General features: G+C 40.2%; 1 protein-coding gene across 4 annotated transcripts in view; it reads right to left on the bottom strand.

The window, feature by feature from the left end:
• fmn2a (formin 2a) overlaps window positions 1-19060 on the bottom strand; it is a 96200-nt gene that overhangs the window by 48438 nt on the left and 28702 nt on the right. For 3 of the 4 annotated variants that reach the window (XR_009064658.1, XM_057848655.1, XM_057848654.1), the window contains exons 7-8: window positions 17913-18000; window positions 5326-5387 (exon numbers count right to left, since the gene is read on the bottom strand). Coding sequence is in view for 3 of the 4 variants with exons in the window: in XM_057848655.1 (XP_057704638.1) it covers window positions 5326-5387; window positions 17913-18000 (150 nt within the window). In the remaining variant the exon portion in view is untranslated. Of the gene's footprint in view, window positions 1-4203; window positions 5260-5325; window positions 5388-17912; window positions 18001-19060 lie in introns of those variants that run through there. The other variant, XM_057848656.1, reaches the window with a different exon arrangement.

The raw sequence follows: 19060 nt of genomic DNA, 5'->3' as shown, positions 1-19060 counted from the left end.
GTCTGAGCTTCAGACAGCCAGTCTGGGCCCAGATTACGGCTTGTGATATTGCAAGGGAGGGAGCTGTGGCCCGCTATCACTGCGACCCCCTTTTAATGGCTTATTGTTCAAAGCACGGGAGCGTCTATAATCCACAAAATCGCAGACTGAGCGACTCGATGCCCACAAAAAGAAAAAACAAAAATGAAAGAATTCTGTCCGTGTGCTGGGTTTCAGTTTGTTTGCAAAAGTGTTTGTGTGCAAGGCGAAGAAAGTGAGTGAGAACGGCCTTCTCGAGCGAGGGCGTAACCATTAGAAGCCCCCTCGCATTCCTCAAGACAGGCTGACTGTGCTGCCAACTGTGGTTTAGGGGTCTGGAGACCCACAGACAGAATGGAGTCTCACAATACAAAAGGGAAACAATTTGGCTCCTCTACTCAATAACACAGCCTGAGGCGGCGGAGGGGCGGAGGGGAGAAAGAACGAGAGGGCTCCCAAATCGTGGCGTGAGCGACTGAGAGGTTAGAGGACACTCCTGACATGTTGACTTGTTCCCATGAACATCATCAGGAATATACAGTGATCACCCTCTTACCAGCGTTTGCCATTCTTGACTTCAGTCCCAAAGAAGTACAGTAATTCTGTGAAATGTTTGAGTTTTTCAAGTTCTTGCATGGAAGATTTTTTGCTTTGTTGAGCGGACAATATTTGTGCCGCTGCTTGGATAAAATGCGGAAGTGTGGCGCAAGCCGCAAGCGATTAATGTACAGCAATACCCTCAAATGTGGGAAATATTGCAAAAGTATGTCAGACATTTTATGAATGGGACATACAGTCTGAAACAAATACAAACCTAATAAAAAAATACAAAACTAGCACCTCCACATGGTGTTCACGGGTAAATATAATTAGATCACGATAGCACCACTATGTTTACAAGTAGCTTAGGCGTTTAGTAATGTATTTTTTGTTGTTTGTTCTTTTCCTCTTCTGTCTGCTTCCTTTCTTTCCGTCCACCTATACCCTCTTCCTGTTCGCTGCTTTCTCCTAATAAAACAATGAAAAACCACAATGGGAGTATATCAAACTCGCATGTGGCACATTAAACATGTTCAAACCAAAAGGACACTCAAATTTCCATTCTTTGTCTAAGCAGCTGAACAGGACATGTTAAAATGGGGGAAAAATAGTAAATACAAAACTAGAGGAGCATTCAGCGAAAGCAGACTCCTAGGAGCCTAAGCAGTCCAATTCAAAGCATTGCCATATTTGGTAGAATGGGCACTCCCTTTAAGTATAAAACAAAATTCCTTTTCTGACCTCTGTGACCTCACTATTCCAAAATTTACTCACTTTCATTTCATATTACAAACATCCGGGTTTCATAATAGTCCCATAATTCATTCTTGAGTTATTGCAAAATTCTGCGCTCTTTGACTTTATTAACCAAAAATTTATTCATCTCTTTTGAATTATATTGCCTCATGTTTTATAACTCAATAATGAAGAGAGGGATTATCTTGAACACATACGGAACTCTCCTTCCATTGGGTTCATCTGCAGGCAGAGGTAATGAGTACACTCACAAAGCTCCAAGAGGCAAGACACTTACAAATACATTCTTTTAATGCACACACAACACTACAGTTGTTGCAACTTTCAACTTGTCCCAATGTATAATAATTGTTCCTCCAAAACCAATGCATTTCTTAACTCATTCACTCTCAGTCATTTTCACCAGAGCAAGGCCCTTCGCTCCCGGCCGTTTTACTGGATTTTGACTGACTTTGCAAGGCCCACAGAAAATTCTGTTCTATTGCTATATAAACATGGAACCCACCAAAAGAAAGATTAGACTCTCATCTTTCAGCAGAAAAAAAAGTTAGGTCATATATTTTTACATTCTTTAGAAATCAGCATTAGAAAATAGTTCAGTTTGAGCAATTTTCCAATTTCTGATGAAAAAAAGAGAAATTGAGCATTTTGTAAAAGCATACAATTCAAATATAACTGACTTTAACACAGCTATTTTTCACTTTTGTGACATCCCAAACATCTGAATAACGTTTTTGTTCTACAAAATAACATAAACAAGACAAATAGAGCTTTTGATCGCAAAGTAACAATTTACACTCACCGGCCACTTTATTAGGTACACCTGTCCAACTGCTCGTTAACACTTAATTTCTAATCAGCCAATCACATGGCGGCAACTCAGTGCATTTAAGCATGTAGACATGGTTTAAGACAGTCTCCTGCAGTTCAAACTGAGCATTAGTATGGGGAAGAAAGGTGATTTGAGTGACTTTGAACGTGGCATGGTTGTTGGTGCCAGAAGGGCTCGTTTGAGTATTTCAGAAACTGCTGATCTACTGGGATTTTCATGCACAACCATCTCTAGGGTTTACAGAGAATGGTCCGAAAAAGAAAAAATATCCAGTGAGCGGCAGTTCTGTGGGCGGAAATGCCTTGTTGATGCCAGAGGTCAGAGGAGAATGGCCAGACTGGTTCGAGCTGATAGAAAGGCAACTGTGACTCAAATAACCACCCGTTACAACCAAGGTAGGCAGAAGAGCATCTCTGAACGCACAGTACGTCGAACTTTGAGGCAGATGGGCTACAGCAGGAGCAGAACACGCCAGGTGCCACAAACTGAGGCTACAATTTGCACAAGCTCATCGAAATTGGACAATAGAAGATTGGAAAAACGTTGCCTGGTCTGATGAGTCTCGATTTCTGCTGCGACATTCGGATGGTAGGGTCAGAATTCGGCGTCAACAACATGAAACCATGGATCCATCCTGCCTTGGTTTAACGGTTCAGGCCGGTGGTGGTGGTGTAATGGTGTGGGGAATATTTTCTTGGCACTCTTTGGGCCCCTTGGTACCAATTGAGCATCGTTGGAACGCCACAGCCTATCTGAGTATTGTTGCTGACCATGTCCATCCCTTTATGACCACATTGTACCCAACTTCTGATGGCTACTTTCAGCAGGATAATGCGCCTTGTCATAAAGCTGGAATCATCTCAGACTGGTTTCTTGAACATGACAATGAGTTCACTGTACTCAAAAGGCCTCCACAGTCACCAGATCTCAATCCAATAGAGCATCTTTGGGTTGTGGTGGAACGGGACATTCGCATCATGGATGTGCAGCCGACAAATCTGCACCAACTGTGTGATGCCATCATGTCAATATGGACCAAACCCTCTGAGTAATGCTTCCAGCACCTTGTTGAATCTATGCCATGAAGAATTGAGGCAGTTCTGAAGGCAAAAGGGGGTCCAACCCGTTACTAGCATGGTGTACCTAATAAAGTGGCCGGCCACATAACTAAACTACTGAACTGTTGAACTATTTGCGCACATAACAACGGGGAAGGCTCTCGGCTGCTCCCAGTTGAATGAGGTGGCTCCCAGTAATCAGATGAGTCCGTATCAAGATCGGTCTCACTTTTTTCATCATCTTCATCGTTGGTTTTAACCTCGGGCTCAGGAGTAACGCAACGTGAGCTACGCAGAACGTATGTGGAACCTGATGCTGTTGTGGCCGTCACCGTCTGTCTCATCAAGATATATATATTTTTTAATCCTTCTTTGACGATGGTTTCGTTTTCGTTTCAAAACACTCATCCAGTGTCGTTTGCCTTTTTTTTCCCGATCGTTCTCCACATTTTTCTCAAATTCTCACGCGCCTTCACAAGATCCCTCCAAATTCCGTTTCCTGACTATTTTTCTTCACTTCCTTTCTTGGCCTCAGATGAGTTCTTACAAAATGCGCAACTGCCCTCCAGTGGCCAGTTTTATTGCTTAAAAATGAGTTTTGAGCATTGTGCATTGCAGTTTAGGTGCAACAGAACCTAGAGATGCCTCTTGTCAAAAAAAAAAAAAAAAAAAAAAAAAAAAAAAAAAGGAAAAGACGTATAGATACGTTTTTGGGACACTGAAACAATTAAAAATAGAACGTATTTATATGATTTTGGGAGCAAATGAGTTAATGAGCCTTTCTAATATAAACACTGTTGCACTTTTGACAGTGCTGGATTTTAAAACAAGGTCTCCAAAGTCTCTCCAAAAAGGACTAACTGTTGATTTCAGAATTGTTTTTTTTTCGTTTGTTTTACTTTTTTTTTTTTTTTTTTTTCTTGCAGATTCAGTGCTCAAGATCTCTTACATACATTACAAGAAAAAGTAATACACCTTGTTGGACACAAATTTTGGAAAGTCATTTCAACATGTAGGACCTCATTACTTAAATCCTTTGTAGCAGGGTTTAGTCCATATGTCTTGAGGACAGTAAGTGTTCACTATACCTCTCCAAACTTTTCCATGTGTGGACAGAGTCAAAGAGCAATTCAGAAGTTTTTCAGAGCATCTACAAACTGGAACACCTACTCATCTTAGATTCTGTTCTTCATGTGGGCTCACAATGGATTTCTGCGGGTTGGGAGATCACCCCGTTTGAATACAAGGCACTTTTTTATGGTCAGCACTAAAATATGCCGATTACAGACAGTTATGCAAATATTATGAAGGGACCATGCGCTTGCAAATATCCTCAGGAAACACACTGGCACTTTGATGCAGGAGGAGGGTGGCTCTCCTGGAGCCAAAATTATATCAATCAGGTCCAGCGTGATAAAAGCATATTTACCGTTGTAAATCGGTGCTCCTTTATTCAGGCACACTCCTAACAGCACACGGTTTGTGGCTTGCCGTCTTGGCATATAATGTCCTTTTAGTCAACCCTTACAGGGAGGCATTAAACATCACATCTTTAGTGAAAAATCTCATCACAGTTTATTGACGTCAAGCGGAAAATCCTGCCCCTCAATTCTAGAAACACAAACTTTTATTTGAATTGATTTTTTTCCCCATTCATTTTCAGATTTTTGCTTTTGAAGATTAGCTATTGTCTGACTTGTGGTTTCACAAATTTAATAGAAAGGTTAAAACAGTGCTAACAGCAGACGGATGCCTGCATGTATGTGCAATGAATCTCATTTTGCCAAATCCTTCCTAGGTTCCCTTCTGTCATAAAGTAACAAGCTGTTTATTTTTGCAGGCTGTGTGAAATTTGCAAGCACATCTTTGTTTGGCGTAAGAGACAGTTTCAAAATAAAAGCTAAACGGAAAAAGAAAAACTGCTTAGCTGTGTTGCTTTTGTTGCTCAGTTTGTGTATTTATGTATCTTTTGCACTGGCGGGAAAGTGCAGAAATGTTTACGGCTCCAAATTGATGACACAAGGCGCCGTCTGTATGAGACCCACTCGTCTTTTCCTTCAAAATGAAAACAACATGCAACATTTTCTGAGTGTGAAACTCCCTGGTGCGTTTAATACTCACATTCTCATAAAGCGCTTGTAGGGTCTCCAGATCCACGACAGTGTTGTCCATATTGAGGACGGCTGAAAGAATGCAGAGGACGATGTTAACACCAGGTTTCGTTTTTTGTCACGCGGCACCAATGAATTACAAAAGTTGTCATAACTTGATAAGAAAGATCAAGCGTAATAAATCAAAACTAATCCCAAGGGTCTTAAAATGATTGAACCATGCTTTAATCAAAAAATCCTAGAGATCACAATCACACTTAGGGACTTGCCAGCATTTTTTTTTAAGTGCAAAAAAATAAAAAATAAATAAAAAATACATGAAAACAATAAGCAGCGGATGTGAATATAACAGAAAATGAACTGGAGAAAAAAAAATATGAATAGTGAGCTAGCTCAGAGGAGAAGTGCTTGGACAAAAGTAGTGCCTTTGTCGCCTTGTGGCATTTTGTTGCCAAGGAACTATGTTGTACCGAGTTGAGGATCTTCGTTTAGACCAGGGGTCGGGAACATATGGCTCGCGAGCCAGATATGGCTCTTTTGACGGCTGCATCTGGCTCGCAGACAAATCTTCAGTTATTAAAAAAAAAAAAAAAAAAAAAAAAAAAGTTTCGTTATGTAATGGGAAGGGCGCTAGGACCTCGGGGGAAACCTGGCGGGCATAAGAGCCACAGGGGAAGCGTTAAAAATAGCAACCAGTAAGGGGCGTTCACATATTTTCCATTAGCAAACTAGTGCTCAGGCAACATTCGGGACACTACAGGTGCGGCAGTGGAGAACGTCTGAAGTCTGATGATGTGTGTGGCAGTCTGTTGAAATAATAGCTATGGATCTGTAGCGTGGTGCAGACAGGGATTAAATGCTTCAGTCTGTTGCTACACATTTAATTTTGCTTTATTTTCATTTTTCTTGTACAGCTGAAACAAGAAAAAAAAAAAAAAAAAAAACGCCCGTCTCGCATTGCTGCACACAGACAGCTCATTTCTTATTCACTCTAAAATGTGGACTCTTACATAATCATATTAATAAACAAATACAAGTTTTTGTGACAAAACATTTAACTTTTGCATTTTAGACACTACTCGTCGTCCGCTCGCCATTACGGACACATCTGCAGTCACACATAAACATACTGTAATAGCCCAGAATGGGGAAATAGGAAGTAGAGGAGTCGGTGATAACTTTCCCACTTTATTGTGGGAACCATAGAAATAACAAACAAAATAACAGCGGCATCCGCAACATGCTAACTTCGCTCTCACGCCGTACGCTCTCTCCTCCTTGCTTCCCGCTGCGTCACTACTCTGCCGTCTGATGGCCTCTTCAAGGGCCCACAAATAGTAACAGACATTACAGTACTTAACGATTAACATATTTCTGAACTATATTAACACACAGCACACATCACAATCATCATAAAATAAAGCAATCCGCTATATACACAGTCAAATTCTACTCTTTTTTCCCACCTCAAACAAGAAAAAAATACTAGTTTACAGCGTCCGTCTCACATTGCTCTAAAATTCGAACATTTATTGCCCATGCACGCCACGTAGCGAACGCCTTACCCCTGCTGGTTAAAAACTAAGTACAACAGTCTATCTGTTAAAAAGAATTCAGAGACAAATTGTACTTTAAAAGTGTTGAAATTACATAAAATGCACATATTACTTGCATTTTTTAGTTTTAAACATATTGTATGGCTCTCACAGAATTACATTTAAAAAATATGTGGTGTTCATGGCTCTCTCAGTCAAAAAGGTTCCCGACCCCTGGTTTAGACAAAAGTGCCGTAGTGCTTTGTCGGGATCAATTGCAAACTTGTTGCCAAGAAACTACAATGAAATGAATGAAGGAGCTCCCTTATGATCAGAGCAGTGCTTTGCTACCATCTAATGGCATTTCTGTCCCAAAGAACTACCTTGAAGAGTTGTGGAGTGTCATTTGGATGTAGGTAGTGCTTTGCCATCATCTTGTAATTTTTGTCAGATACTTTAAACCTGTTTAAGAGGTCAGGGTAAGTCTCACCCAAGCAGCTGTCCTGTCTCGTAATAAAAAGCTGTTTTTCAATGTGAATATTTGCCTCAAACGGAGCTCTGTTACCTCATGTAGCGTTTCACCTATCTAGGTACAGACAAAAATGGTTCTGGATCAGTGGCAGATGCTGGTCTTTCAATGAAGGGAAGTGCAAAGTGTGCCTATGAGTGCTTTGTGACGGTGGAGGGGCTCAGCAACACCCGCTGCTCGGTAGGGAAAGAAACTAGAGTGCCAGAAGCCAAGTCTCCAAACAAGCAGCTGCAATAGAAAAAAAAAAATCAAAGCAAGTGTCGCTAGGATGATTATGAAATTTTACGGTTTAACTCAGAACAACGAAATGAAAATTGAAAAATGCCTCTCACGGATTCCCTCATTTCCCCGTCCATCAAAAAGGGATTCAGCCTCAGACAGATCATCCAATCATCATGGAGAGAACCCAGGCCAGCTGAGCTCCGCCCACTGCCAATAGACAACCCCCGAGAGACGTATAGCGTCTGATAGGTGGGTCAATCCCAGTTTTTTGCCAATGACTTGTTACGTTTTGCTGTAGTGGAACAATGCTCCCTACTCAACTCTGGAGAAGCACTGCTTCCCAAGTTTACAAGACTGAAGCTGCGCGAATGAATTAAAAGCAAGCCGCATCGTAACCAGTGATAAGAAGCTAATTCTGAACAAAATTGAACGCGTTGTAGCCCATATTTAGTCAATGACATTTTCACACAACAGTGTATATTTGACCACCTTTTTTCACCATTTGGGTGAAGCTGAGCTTCCCTTGCAGTCTGAGAGCAATCGCCTCTGTTGTGGATGTTCACCCAGTAGAGCTGATACTTGTGTGAGGGTGGTTAAATGAGGACTTTTTTTTTTTTTTAATATACAGTATATTAGCTACATTCTCAGAATGAAGCATCCAAAAGATTTATTTAGTTGTATCATCTTAATCTCATGGGAGACAACCATTTGCATACAAGCAATAAAAAGTAAATCTCCCATGATATGCCCCATTTATGATAGCCGAGAGTTCTGGTGTGGTTTAAAGCTGTAGGGAAAAACAGATCTTGCATTCCGTCTGCTCAACACTGCACGTCGCATGAGGCCACTTTCATATTCATCAGCTCTCGTCACGATAGCTCACAAATGAGGCCGCAAAGCACAACATAAATACAGAGGCTTTGGAAATGTGTCAGTGCTACGCTGACGTGTGTTTGAACTCACGTGTTTGAATTCCTCCCGTCGCCTTTTTGTCTCGGCGCGAGGACCCGGGCACCCACGAGCATTAATCCCTTGAAAGTAAATGTTTAAAGACAAACACAGCCTTAGGGTCTGCAGAGTTGAGACCAATGTTGCTCCATGCATGGGTTTCTTTCTTGCTCGCCACTGAATGGCTCACTTATCTTGACAATATTGTATGGAGTGTTATGATTTCACATTTCATAAACCCACAGATTGTTACCAAACTTATGAGTTTTCAAGAGTGATTCCAATGAGGAAAATTGACTCAGTGCACAAAGTCAAGCCAATTGACACTACAATACCCAGTCAACACACTCGCGTGGGGTCCATGTGGGTTAGATATTGGCTGGGGGTTGGGCTGCGTTTGGACTGGGCACCAGTTAATTGGGTACCATGTTGGCCCAATTTGGGCAAACCCAGGTGGACTCAAGGTGGGCACTTAACATGAGCCCCTGTTGAAACACTCCCACATTGTCACACACTAATTGAGGGCCGCATGTGGGCCGATTATGGGTCCCAGATGGTACCCAAACAAAAAAATATATATATTGTGGGCAAACATTTTTGGGGCTTCTTTTACACTAATGCTACACAGATATAGTGTAAGAAGCTATCATAACAAGGAGACCAACAGTGTAATTACTATTATTAATATTTAACAAAAAAATACTTTGCCAAACCTTTACAGTTAAATTTTATAATTGTCGTGACTGTATTACGTCCTCTGTCCCCTATGAGCCACTTGGCAACAGGCTATACCGTGCTGGCAAAAAATATTGGCACCCCTGCATTTCTGTCAGATAATGCTCAATTTCTCCCAGAAAATGATTGCAATTACAAATTCTTTGGTAGTAATATCTTTATTTATTTTGCTTGCAAAAAAACAAACAAACAAACAAACAAACAAATTCAAATAAAAAAACAAAAAAATAAAATAAACCACAAAAGAGAAAGGGGGGAAAAAAATTAAATCATTATCATTTTACATAAAACTCCAAAAATGGGCCGGACAAAAGTATTGGCACCCTTTGTAAAACCATGTGATGCTTCTCTAATGATTAATGTAATTAACAGCACCTGTTGCTTACCTGTGGCACATAACAGGTGGTGGCAATAAGTAAATCACACGTGCAGCCAGTTAAAATGGATTAAAATTGACTCAACCTCTGTCCCGTGTCCTTGTGTGTTCCGCTTTGAGCATCGAGAAAAGACCAAAGAACTGTCTGAAGACCTGAGAAGCAAACTTGTGAATAAGCATGAGAAATCTCAAGGCTACAAGTCCATCTCCAAAGACCTGAATGTTCCCGTCTACATTGTGCATTGTATCATTAATAAGTGTAAAGCCCATGACACTGTGGCAAACCTCCCTAGATTTGGACTGAAATGAAAAATTGACGAGAGATTTCAACAAAAGACTGTGCAGATGGTGGATGAAGAACCTCGACTAGCATCCAAACAAGTTTAAGCTGTCCTGCAGTCCGAGGGTACAACAGTGTCAACCTGTACGAGCCGTCGGCATCTGAATGAAAAAGGATTCTATGGTAGGATACCCAGGAAGACGCCACTTCTGACCCAGAGACATAAAAAATCCAGGCTGGAGTTTGCCAAAACTTACCTGAGAAAGCCAAAAACGTTTTGGAAGAAAAATGTTCTCTGGTCAGATGAGACAAAAGTAAAGCTTTTTGGGAAAAGGCATCAACATAGAATTTACTGGAAAAAAACTAGGCCTTCAAAGAAAAGAACACTGTCCCCACAGTCAAATATGGCAGAGGTTCGCTGATGTTTTGGGGTTGCTTTGCTGCCTCTGGCACTGGACTGCTTGACCATGTGCATGGCATTATGAAGTCTGAAGACTACCAATAAATTTTGCAGCATAATGTAGGGCCCAATGTGAGAAAGCTGGGTCTCCTTCAGAGGTGATGAGTCTTCCAGCAGGACGATGACCCAAAACACACTTCAAAAAGCACCAGAAAAAGGTTTGAGAGAAAGCACTGGAGACTTCTAAAGTGGTCAGCAATGAGTCCAGGCCTGAATCCCATTGAACACCTGTGGAGAGATCTGAAAATGGCATTTTGGAGAAGGCACCCTTCAAATCTCAGAGACCTGGAGCAGTTGGCCAAAGAAGAATGGTCTAAAATTTCAGCAGAGCATTGTAAGAAACTCATTGATGGATACTGGAAGAGGTTGTTCGCAGTTATACTGTCTAAAGGTTGTGCTACCAAGTATTAGGCTGAGGGTGCCAATACTTTTGTCCATTTTTGGAGTTTTGTGTAAAATGATAATGACTTAATTTTTTTCCCCATTCTCTTTTGTGTTTTTTTTTTCATTGTAGGCAAAATAAATAAAGATATTACTACCAAAGCATTTGTAATTGCAACCATTATCTGGGAGAAATTGAGCATTATCTGACAGAATTGCAGGGGTGCAATACTTTTGGCCAGCACTGTACATTTAAACTGTTTCTTTTTTCCTCATCACGCTATGGGTTCCCATCCAAAGTCAATGTAATCGTGCATTGTAGCGTGACAGACAGCCTTGCGACGAGCGACATGCGTCAGACACAATTTTTGTCGGTGATGACGCAGCAAAATATTAAGTAACATTAATATGTCTCCACTAAATTAGTGGCAATACAATCGATTTTACTTACAATTCCAACGATGCACAAAGACATCCAGTCCCAACTGTATCTGTTTGCTGGGTACATGACACCTGGGAACTGTTTTAATTAGTGGAAAATGACATAATATGTCCTAATTGAAACATCGTTTATGAGGGTAGGGTGATAGGATGAAATTTATCAATTGTGAAACTGTGTTAAAGTTTAAGGACTGAGGTACCACTGGAAAGGAGTCCAAGAAACCAATATGATCAGATCAACTGAATTTTTTTTAGCATTGTTATCTACAATGTCTCATATCTTCTTGAGAGTGAGAATTTCTGAAATCAGTTCTGCGTGTCACTCACAAAGAGAAAACTTGCATCCCCATTCCCCACAAAGTAAACCATTTGGTTTTCATTCAAACAGTGACAATCTGGCAGGCTGTTTTCGATGAAGGCACATTTGAATTGATTGCAACACGGACCAATTGCCACGTTCAAATATGGCACATCAGCCAGCATCTCACCAGCCGGCGGACACGAGACAACAAACAACAACAGCCATGTGGTAACTGGTCACTGAGCAACAGTGCCGACATACACAGCATCAATGTGAACCAGCAATTGTTTGCCTTTGGAGATGATGAAACTGACAACTGGCGCCTTCTTTATCATCGGGAAATAAAATGTGTGATTCACAGCTCTTCAAGTGACAATTACTTAAGTATGTGAAGCAATTACTTAGGCATGTGAAGCAGGGTTCATTTCCCTTGTTTCATGAAGATCAGGATAAACATTCTCTGTTAATTGTTGGAAACATTCGATTAATTTGAATAGTATGGCCTACATTCACTTATGACTTTTTGAAATGACAGTGCCATGCATTAGCTGGACTGCTGACACTTTCCCTACTCTGGGGTGGAAATATATTGTGGTATTTTGTTTTTTGCTGTGGATGGAAAATAAACTTTCTAGTTGCAGTATCCGATTTAAATCTTGTTGTTGTATCAATCAGTGATGCGGAAAACACTCAGGTGATTTGAAGTTCCGCTCTGAGACCTCCAATTTGGCCAAATTTCAGAATTGTCCGATATGCATGTGTGATACATCATTGAAAAGCTTAAAATCTCAATTTTCTGGGGGAAGAAAAATTTTGAACAGGAGGGCATTTTTAAAAAATGTTTTTTTTTTTTAAACAGCAAAACCCTAACTGGAGGCGAGAGCACGTGAGAGCAGAATTAAAGACGCTACGATTTTAATGAGATATCGCGTACGTACCTTGTTTCGATCCAAAAACTCCATGTAGCATGTATCACCGAGTGTCAAGACACAGCTGTGATTGGCCACAGCCAGATTTTTGAGGGATTTTATGGCTGAAACATAGTAATATAACAAGGGTCGCGATGCAGAAATCACAGACATCAAGCAGTGGTTGAGATTTTCTGTTTCATATGGTTACCCTTTTAAACATTATTTTTCAATTTTTCCTTGTTTAGATCGATTATTTATCATCTAAAAATATGGGGGAAAATGCGACAGAAACAAAAAAAATGCAATTAAGCGATATTTATGATGTAGATATCCGTGACTTTTTTACAGACGCCAGATTTTTTATTGTGACATAATTTGTTTAAAAGTTTAAAATATGCGAGTGAATAATTTTTTAAAACTAAATATTAGACATCAATTAATGATTCTAAGCTAAAAATGACAGACATTTTGAATAATAAATATAATTACCTTCTTTTTATGGCTAGGTTGAAACAAAAGTGGTTGCCCAACGTCTGTAAATGGGGGTTTTCATGGTAAAACGGACAAACTAAAATAGTTCGTGAGCTTAATGCGCCATGAATCTGCTATGGCAGCATACAACAGTTGTTTTGGCTTAAAATACTGTAGTTTCTAGAGGGGTGCAAGAGCAGAAACTGCTTTTTCAGTCTTGTCTGTGTTTTCCACCATATACTTCTGCATGGGAAACTGGCTTAATCATTCACTCGGACAGTCATGACAAGAGTTCTATAGAGGATTTTTCATGTAATGACACTGGATGTCAGAACAAATATTGTGCCACCATTCTGGTTGTTTAGCAAAGCTAGTACACCCCCCACCCCCCCGACACACACACACACACACAGTTACGCTACACCTTTATGTTATTCTCCAAAAGTTGAGCCCTTCATTCATCTAGCAATTTCACCATGCAGCCACTAATCTGATCTTCATCAGTTAACTTTGGCTGCCATTTGACAACGATAGACGTCCAAACTATTAACTGGGTGGCCCAGCAGTGATCATTCAGTGTCACTGAAACATGACCATTTACCAGTTCAATTGGATTGAACGTCTTTGCTGTCGGTGGCAGTGAATGAGTTTATCAATTTGTCACTCCTCATCTGTCCAGCTTTCTGTAAATACACCCCCACCAGTCGATCGATTCACAGTCGAGATATATGGCATCTGACCCATCCATCCCATAAAATAATGTCATGACATCTAATCAGTAAAGCCACCTACTAACCTACCCAACCATCCATCCATGGATTCTAAGGACATAGCCCCAATGCACTATCTGGGCCGCACAATATTAGGGGTAACAAGTTAAATCTTTGCATTCCCAAATGTTATGTGGTCAGACACTGTTTGACTCACAAAACAAAGTTGAAATATGGTGTTGAAAAATGCTCAATGAGCCGAGTTTAGAGTGCACTGGTTCAGTGGCGCAAATTACATTAAATACTAATGCAGTCAACTGGTTCAATATTGTATTACAATATCACTCAACTGATCCTATCAGAAAATGACTAGGAAGCTGTTACGCATATGGAGGGCCAACAAAATAAAGTCAGGTTCTCTAGTAGAACACATCGTTAGCTTCACAGTTTACAATAAACCTATATTGGTTCATAATGGGGTTAGTTTGACTAACACGTGCTTCACTATCTTCCCTCTCATCTTACTCTTGATGAAATACTGAAGTTTCCAATCAGCACTAATGGTGCGCTATGGTAAAAGTTGTCCTAACATCGGAGATGAACGACAGTGCTGATGAGCGTGGCCCCCACATGCCCTCCAAGACTGACCTGTGATGGGAAAGCTCATTTTTAAACTTAAATTACAAAAGAGTGAACACATCCCATAATGCTTCTAGGGCAAAACAACATAACTCACAGTGAATTACATTTAAGTAAATATGTAGCGATTTTTTCCCCCCTTACAATGGAGATCAATTCTAATAAATACTTCACAATGAAGACTGTTCTCCACCGCAAAGAGAGGCTTCTTTGACGAAAGCAAATGTTTAGACACGTCGATGAATGACGATGGTGGGGCAATCAGAGCCAGAATAAAACAGGAAGACAGCCCGTTCCCATCATCATTTCCCGAGTGACATCACTTTGACAAAAGGCGCCTTGAGAACATGATGACAAGGCAGAGAGTTAGAGTCATGCAGTTGTTAGCGGGGCTACAAAGAAAAGTGCAAAACGGTGGGAGGATGGAGGCTGGGGTGATAGACTTCATACTTCTACAAGAGTGACAGCACCATGAGCCAAGTGGTTACAGCATTTGCCGTGCAGTTTTCAGGTTTGGGGTTTAAGTCCCTACCAGGACATTTTAACAATTATTAGTAATGAAATCGTGAGCGTAGACAACTTTGAAGGTTTTGGGCTCAACTGCCAAGTATCAGCACCAAGGCATCCAAATCTTTGTCATTCGCCACCATAAAACAGTGTTAATCGTTGTTGGCGACCAGTCCTCGGGTGTACACTGCCTTGTCCCAAATCAGTTCAGATTCAACGTTTCAACTTTCTTACACATAGAGTGGGGCAAATGAGTATTTAGTCAACCACTAATTGTGCAAGTTCTCCCACGTGAAAATATTAAAGAGGCCTGTAATTGTCAACATGGGTAAACCTCAACCGTGAGAGACAGAATGTGGAAGAAAAAAAAGCAGAAAATCACATTGTTTCATTTTTAAAGAATTTATTTGCAAATCATGGTGGAAAATAAGTATCTGGTAAATACCAAAAGTTCATCTCAATACTTTGTTATGTACCCTTTGTTGGCAATAACGGAGGCCAAAAAATTTCTCTAACTTTTCATAAGCTTTTCACACACTGTTGCTGGTATTTTGGCTCATTCCTCCATACAGATCTCCTCTAGAGCAGTGATGTTTTGGGGCTGTCTTTGGGCAACACGGTCTTTCAACTCCCTCCACAGATTTTCTATGGGGTTCAGATCTGGAGACTGGCTAGGCCACTCCAGGACTTTGAAATGCTTCTTACGAAGCCACTCCTTTGTTGCCCTGGCTGTGTGTTTGGGATCATTGTCATGCTGAAAGACCCAGCCACGTCTCATCTTCAATGCCCTTGCTGATGGAAGGAGATTTTCACTCAAAATCTCTCGATACATGGCTCCATTCATTCTTTCCTTTACACAGATCAGTCGTCCTGGTTCCTTTGCAGAAAAAACAGCCCCAAAGCATGATGTTTCCAGCCCCATGCTTCACAGTGGGTATGGTGTTTTCTCTTTCTCCTCCAAACATGAAAACCTGTGTTTCTACCAAAAAGTTCTATTTTGGTTTCATCTGACCATAATACATCCTCCCAGTCATCTTCTGGATCATCCAAATTCTCTCTTGCGAACCACAGACGGGACTGGATGTGTACTTTCTTCAGCAGGGGGACACGTCTGGCAGTGCAGGATTTGAGTCCCTGGCGGTGCATTGTGTTACTGATAGTAGCCTTTGTTACTGTGGTCCCAGCTCTCTGTAGGTCATTCACTAGGTCCCCCCCGTGTGGTTCTGGGATTTTTGCTCCCCGTTCTTGTTATCATTTTGACGCCACGGGGTGAGATCTTGCATGGAGCCCCAGATCAAGGGAGATTCTCAGTGGTCTTGTATGTCTTACATTTTCTAATAATTGCTCCCACAGTTGATTTCTTTACACCAAGCATTTTACCTATTGCAGATTCAGTCTTCCCAGCCTGGTGCAGGTCTACAATTTTGTCTGCAGTGTCCTTCGACAGCTCTTTGGCCTTGGCCATAGTGGAGTTTGGAGTGTGACCGACTGAGGTTGTGGACAGGTGTCTTTTATACTGATAATGAGTTAAAACTAAAGATGTCCCGATCGATCCGATCACGTCATTTTCAAAGTATTGGAATCGGCAAAAAAATATCAGACATGCCTTTTTTTAATATATATATATATTTTTTTTATTTAAATCGTTTTCTAATTTTATTTAACGTTACAGACAAAATGTCTTACACTCATCCAGAGCAGAGGCTTAAATTAGGGCTATCAAATTTATTGCGTTAACGCCGGCAATTAATTTTTTTTTAATTAATCACGTTAAATAATTAACGCATGCACTGCACAACCCACTCACACATTGTCGCATTCAATTTATAAAGACACTGTTTTACCTATGGATAGCGCTAAAAAGCAGCGTATAATGAGTAGAGAGAATTTTGACAGTCTTTGGAGCCATTTTTTATGTGGCTAAAGCCTTACAATACCTCTCTCAGCAATTAAAAATAACGCGAGAGGCAATGTGGGGAAGAAAGGTAGTAGTTGATCATTTTCTTAACACCATATGTTCTTTCCCAACGCAGAGAAGATAGATCAATTGGTGCCCCTACGCACAGTCATGGTTGCACTTCCCATCATGCATTTGGGCAGAAGTTAAATGGCTGTAGTATCATTTACTGACAGCTCAACAAATACATTAGATGGCAATATTTAGTCACAATATACAAAGTCACGTTTATCCTTTAAGAGTTACAAGTCTTTCTATCCGTGGATCCCTCTCACAGAGAGAATGTTAATAATGTAAATGCCATCTTGAGAATTTACTGTCATAATAAACAAATACAGTACTTATGTACCGTATGTTGAATGTATATATTCATTTTATTCATTTTCTTCTTAATGCATTGGGAAAATGTATATGATCAGGAAAAATTATCGGGAATGATTGGAATTGAATTGGGAGCATAAAAAAAGCAATCGGATGGGGAAATATCGGGATCGGCAGATACTCTAAAACGATCGGGATCGGATCAGGAGCAAAAAAACATGATCGGAATAACCCTAGTTAAAAGAGGTGCCATTAATACAGGTAACGAGTGGAGCCTCGTTAGACCTTGTTAGAAGAAGTTAGAAATCTTTGACAGCCAGAAATCTTCCTTGTTTGTAGGTGACCAAATATTTTCCACTTTAATTTGGAAATAAATTCTTTAAAAATCAAACAATGTGATTTTCTTTTCTTTTTTTTTCCACATGGTTGAGGTCTACCCATGTTAACAATTACAGGCCTCTCTAATCTTTTCAAGTAGGAGAACTTGCACAATTGGTGGTTGACTAAATACTTATTTGCCCTCTCTACGTTAATATCATATGATAGTGAAAGCGTTTCAGGAAGAGGAATGGAATTTGTGCTCGTTTTGTGGATACCACCAATAATCTAAAAAAAAGCGTGAGCAGTGTGAAATTATCAGTATCAAATTCTGTATCAGCATCAGTATCAGTATGAAATTGAAAAGCCAGTTTTGATCAGACAGATTTACAAGTTTGCCACAACTTAATAAACTTGTTTGTCATGAAAATATTTTATCCTGGCACAGATACAAAGTTGGATTGTCCCTCCACCAAGATTAAAGCAATTCTCCTTATTCTCAGAATAATTTTCCTTTTCCTCATGATAAGCATCATAGTGTGTGACATCACTCACCATTTTGAATATCCTTCATGTCAAGATGGATGCTGGACATAAGGATCCCGACTGCTTGAGAACGTTTGTTGCTCAAAAGCTTCACCATCTAAACAGCCAATGTGGGGGGAAAAAACAACTACATGTGGGCAAAGATGAAAACCAGAACTATAAAAAAAAAATTGACATGTTACAAAAGACAGGATCATTACTATCCTTTTGATTTTTTTCTTGTGTGGGAGCACAACACAAGTATATGAGCCACAAACATTTATATGAAATTATACTGCTGTCTCACTGATTTATGATGTCTCAATTAACTTTACCGCCACAGTCATCTTCATCAATCATGTCCCAGTCATGACAAACAACATTTTCAACTAGTAAAAAAATTAAAAAGAGTTTCTAATATCATCCTTACCATATCATGACATTAGGGTACTTGGGGCAGTGAGTGATGGAAAAGGAAAAATTATACAGCCTGAAAAAAGATTAAATTATACATTCTTTATCGGTTAAAAAAAAAAATTTAAAAATACTTGTAATAATACAACTATTCTGTCCTCTAGAGCAGGGGTTCCCAACCTATTCCACTAAGGCACACTGTGGGTGCAGGATTTCATTCTTACCAAACAAGATGACAACACTTTTTCCCCAATCTGGTGTTTTACAAGTGCAATCAGTTGATTGCAGTCAGGTGTGGCTTGTTTTAGCAGAAGCCTCATTGGTTCAACTGTCTCTGCTGGATCGGCTGGAACAAAAACCAGGACCCACAGTGTGCCTTGAGGACTGGGTTGAAAACCCCTGCTCTAGAGACGCCTGCGGTTAGCCAACAATTTCTTAAAGAGTCCAACAATCTTCCTATAAGGTGAAGTTTATTCTAAAACTAAAAGAGCAATAACACTTATATTTAACCAAACACACAGCTTTGCCTTACAAAGTCTGCTAGCATACTTCCAAACCATGTTATGGCCAGCTACCAAAGTTAGCATCGATGTTGACAATTCAAATAGTGCAGTCAGTGTAGTATCATGGTTTTATCGTTATGAAATGAATAAAATTCTTTTTCGGGAGGGTCATTTTCCGATCCGCTGTCGTGTTTGAAAATACCCACACACAAAAAAACAGTGCCATGCTTTAAAACTGGAAAAAAACTGACCACGCTCAAC

The sequence above is a fragment of the Corythoichthys intestinalis genome, chromosome 10 (genome assembly GCF_030265065.1).
Source record: "Corythoichthys intestinalis isolate RoL2023-P3 chromosome 10, ASM3026506v1, whole genome shotgun sequence".
Lineage (NCBI taxonomy): Eukaryota > Metazoa > Chordata > Actinopteri > Syngnathiformes > Syngnathidae > Corythoichthys > Corythoichthys intestinalis.
The sequence above is the reverse complement of the archived record's forward strand: the minus strand, read 5'-3'. Positions and strand labels throughout refer to the sequence as shown.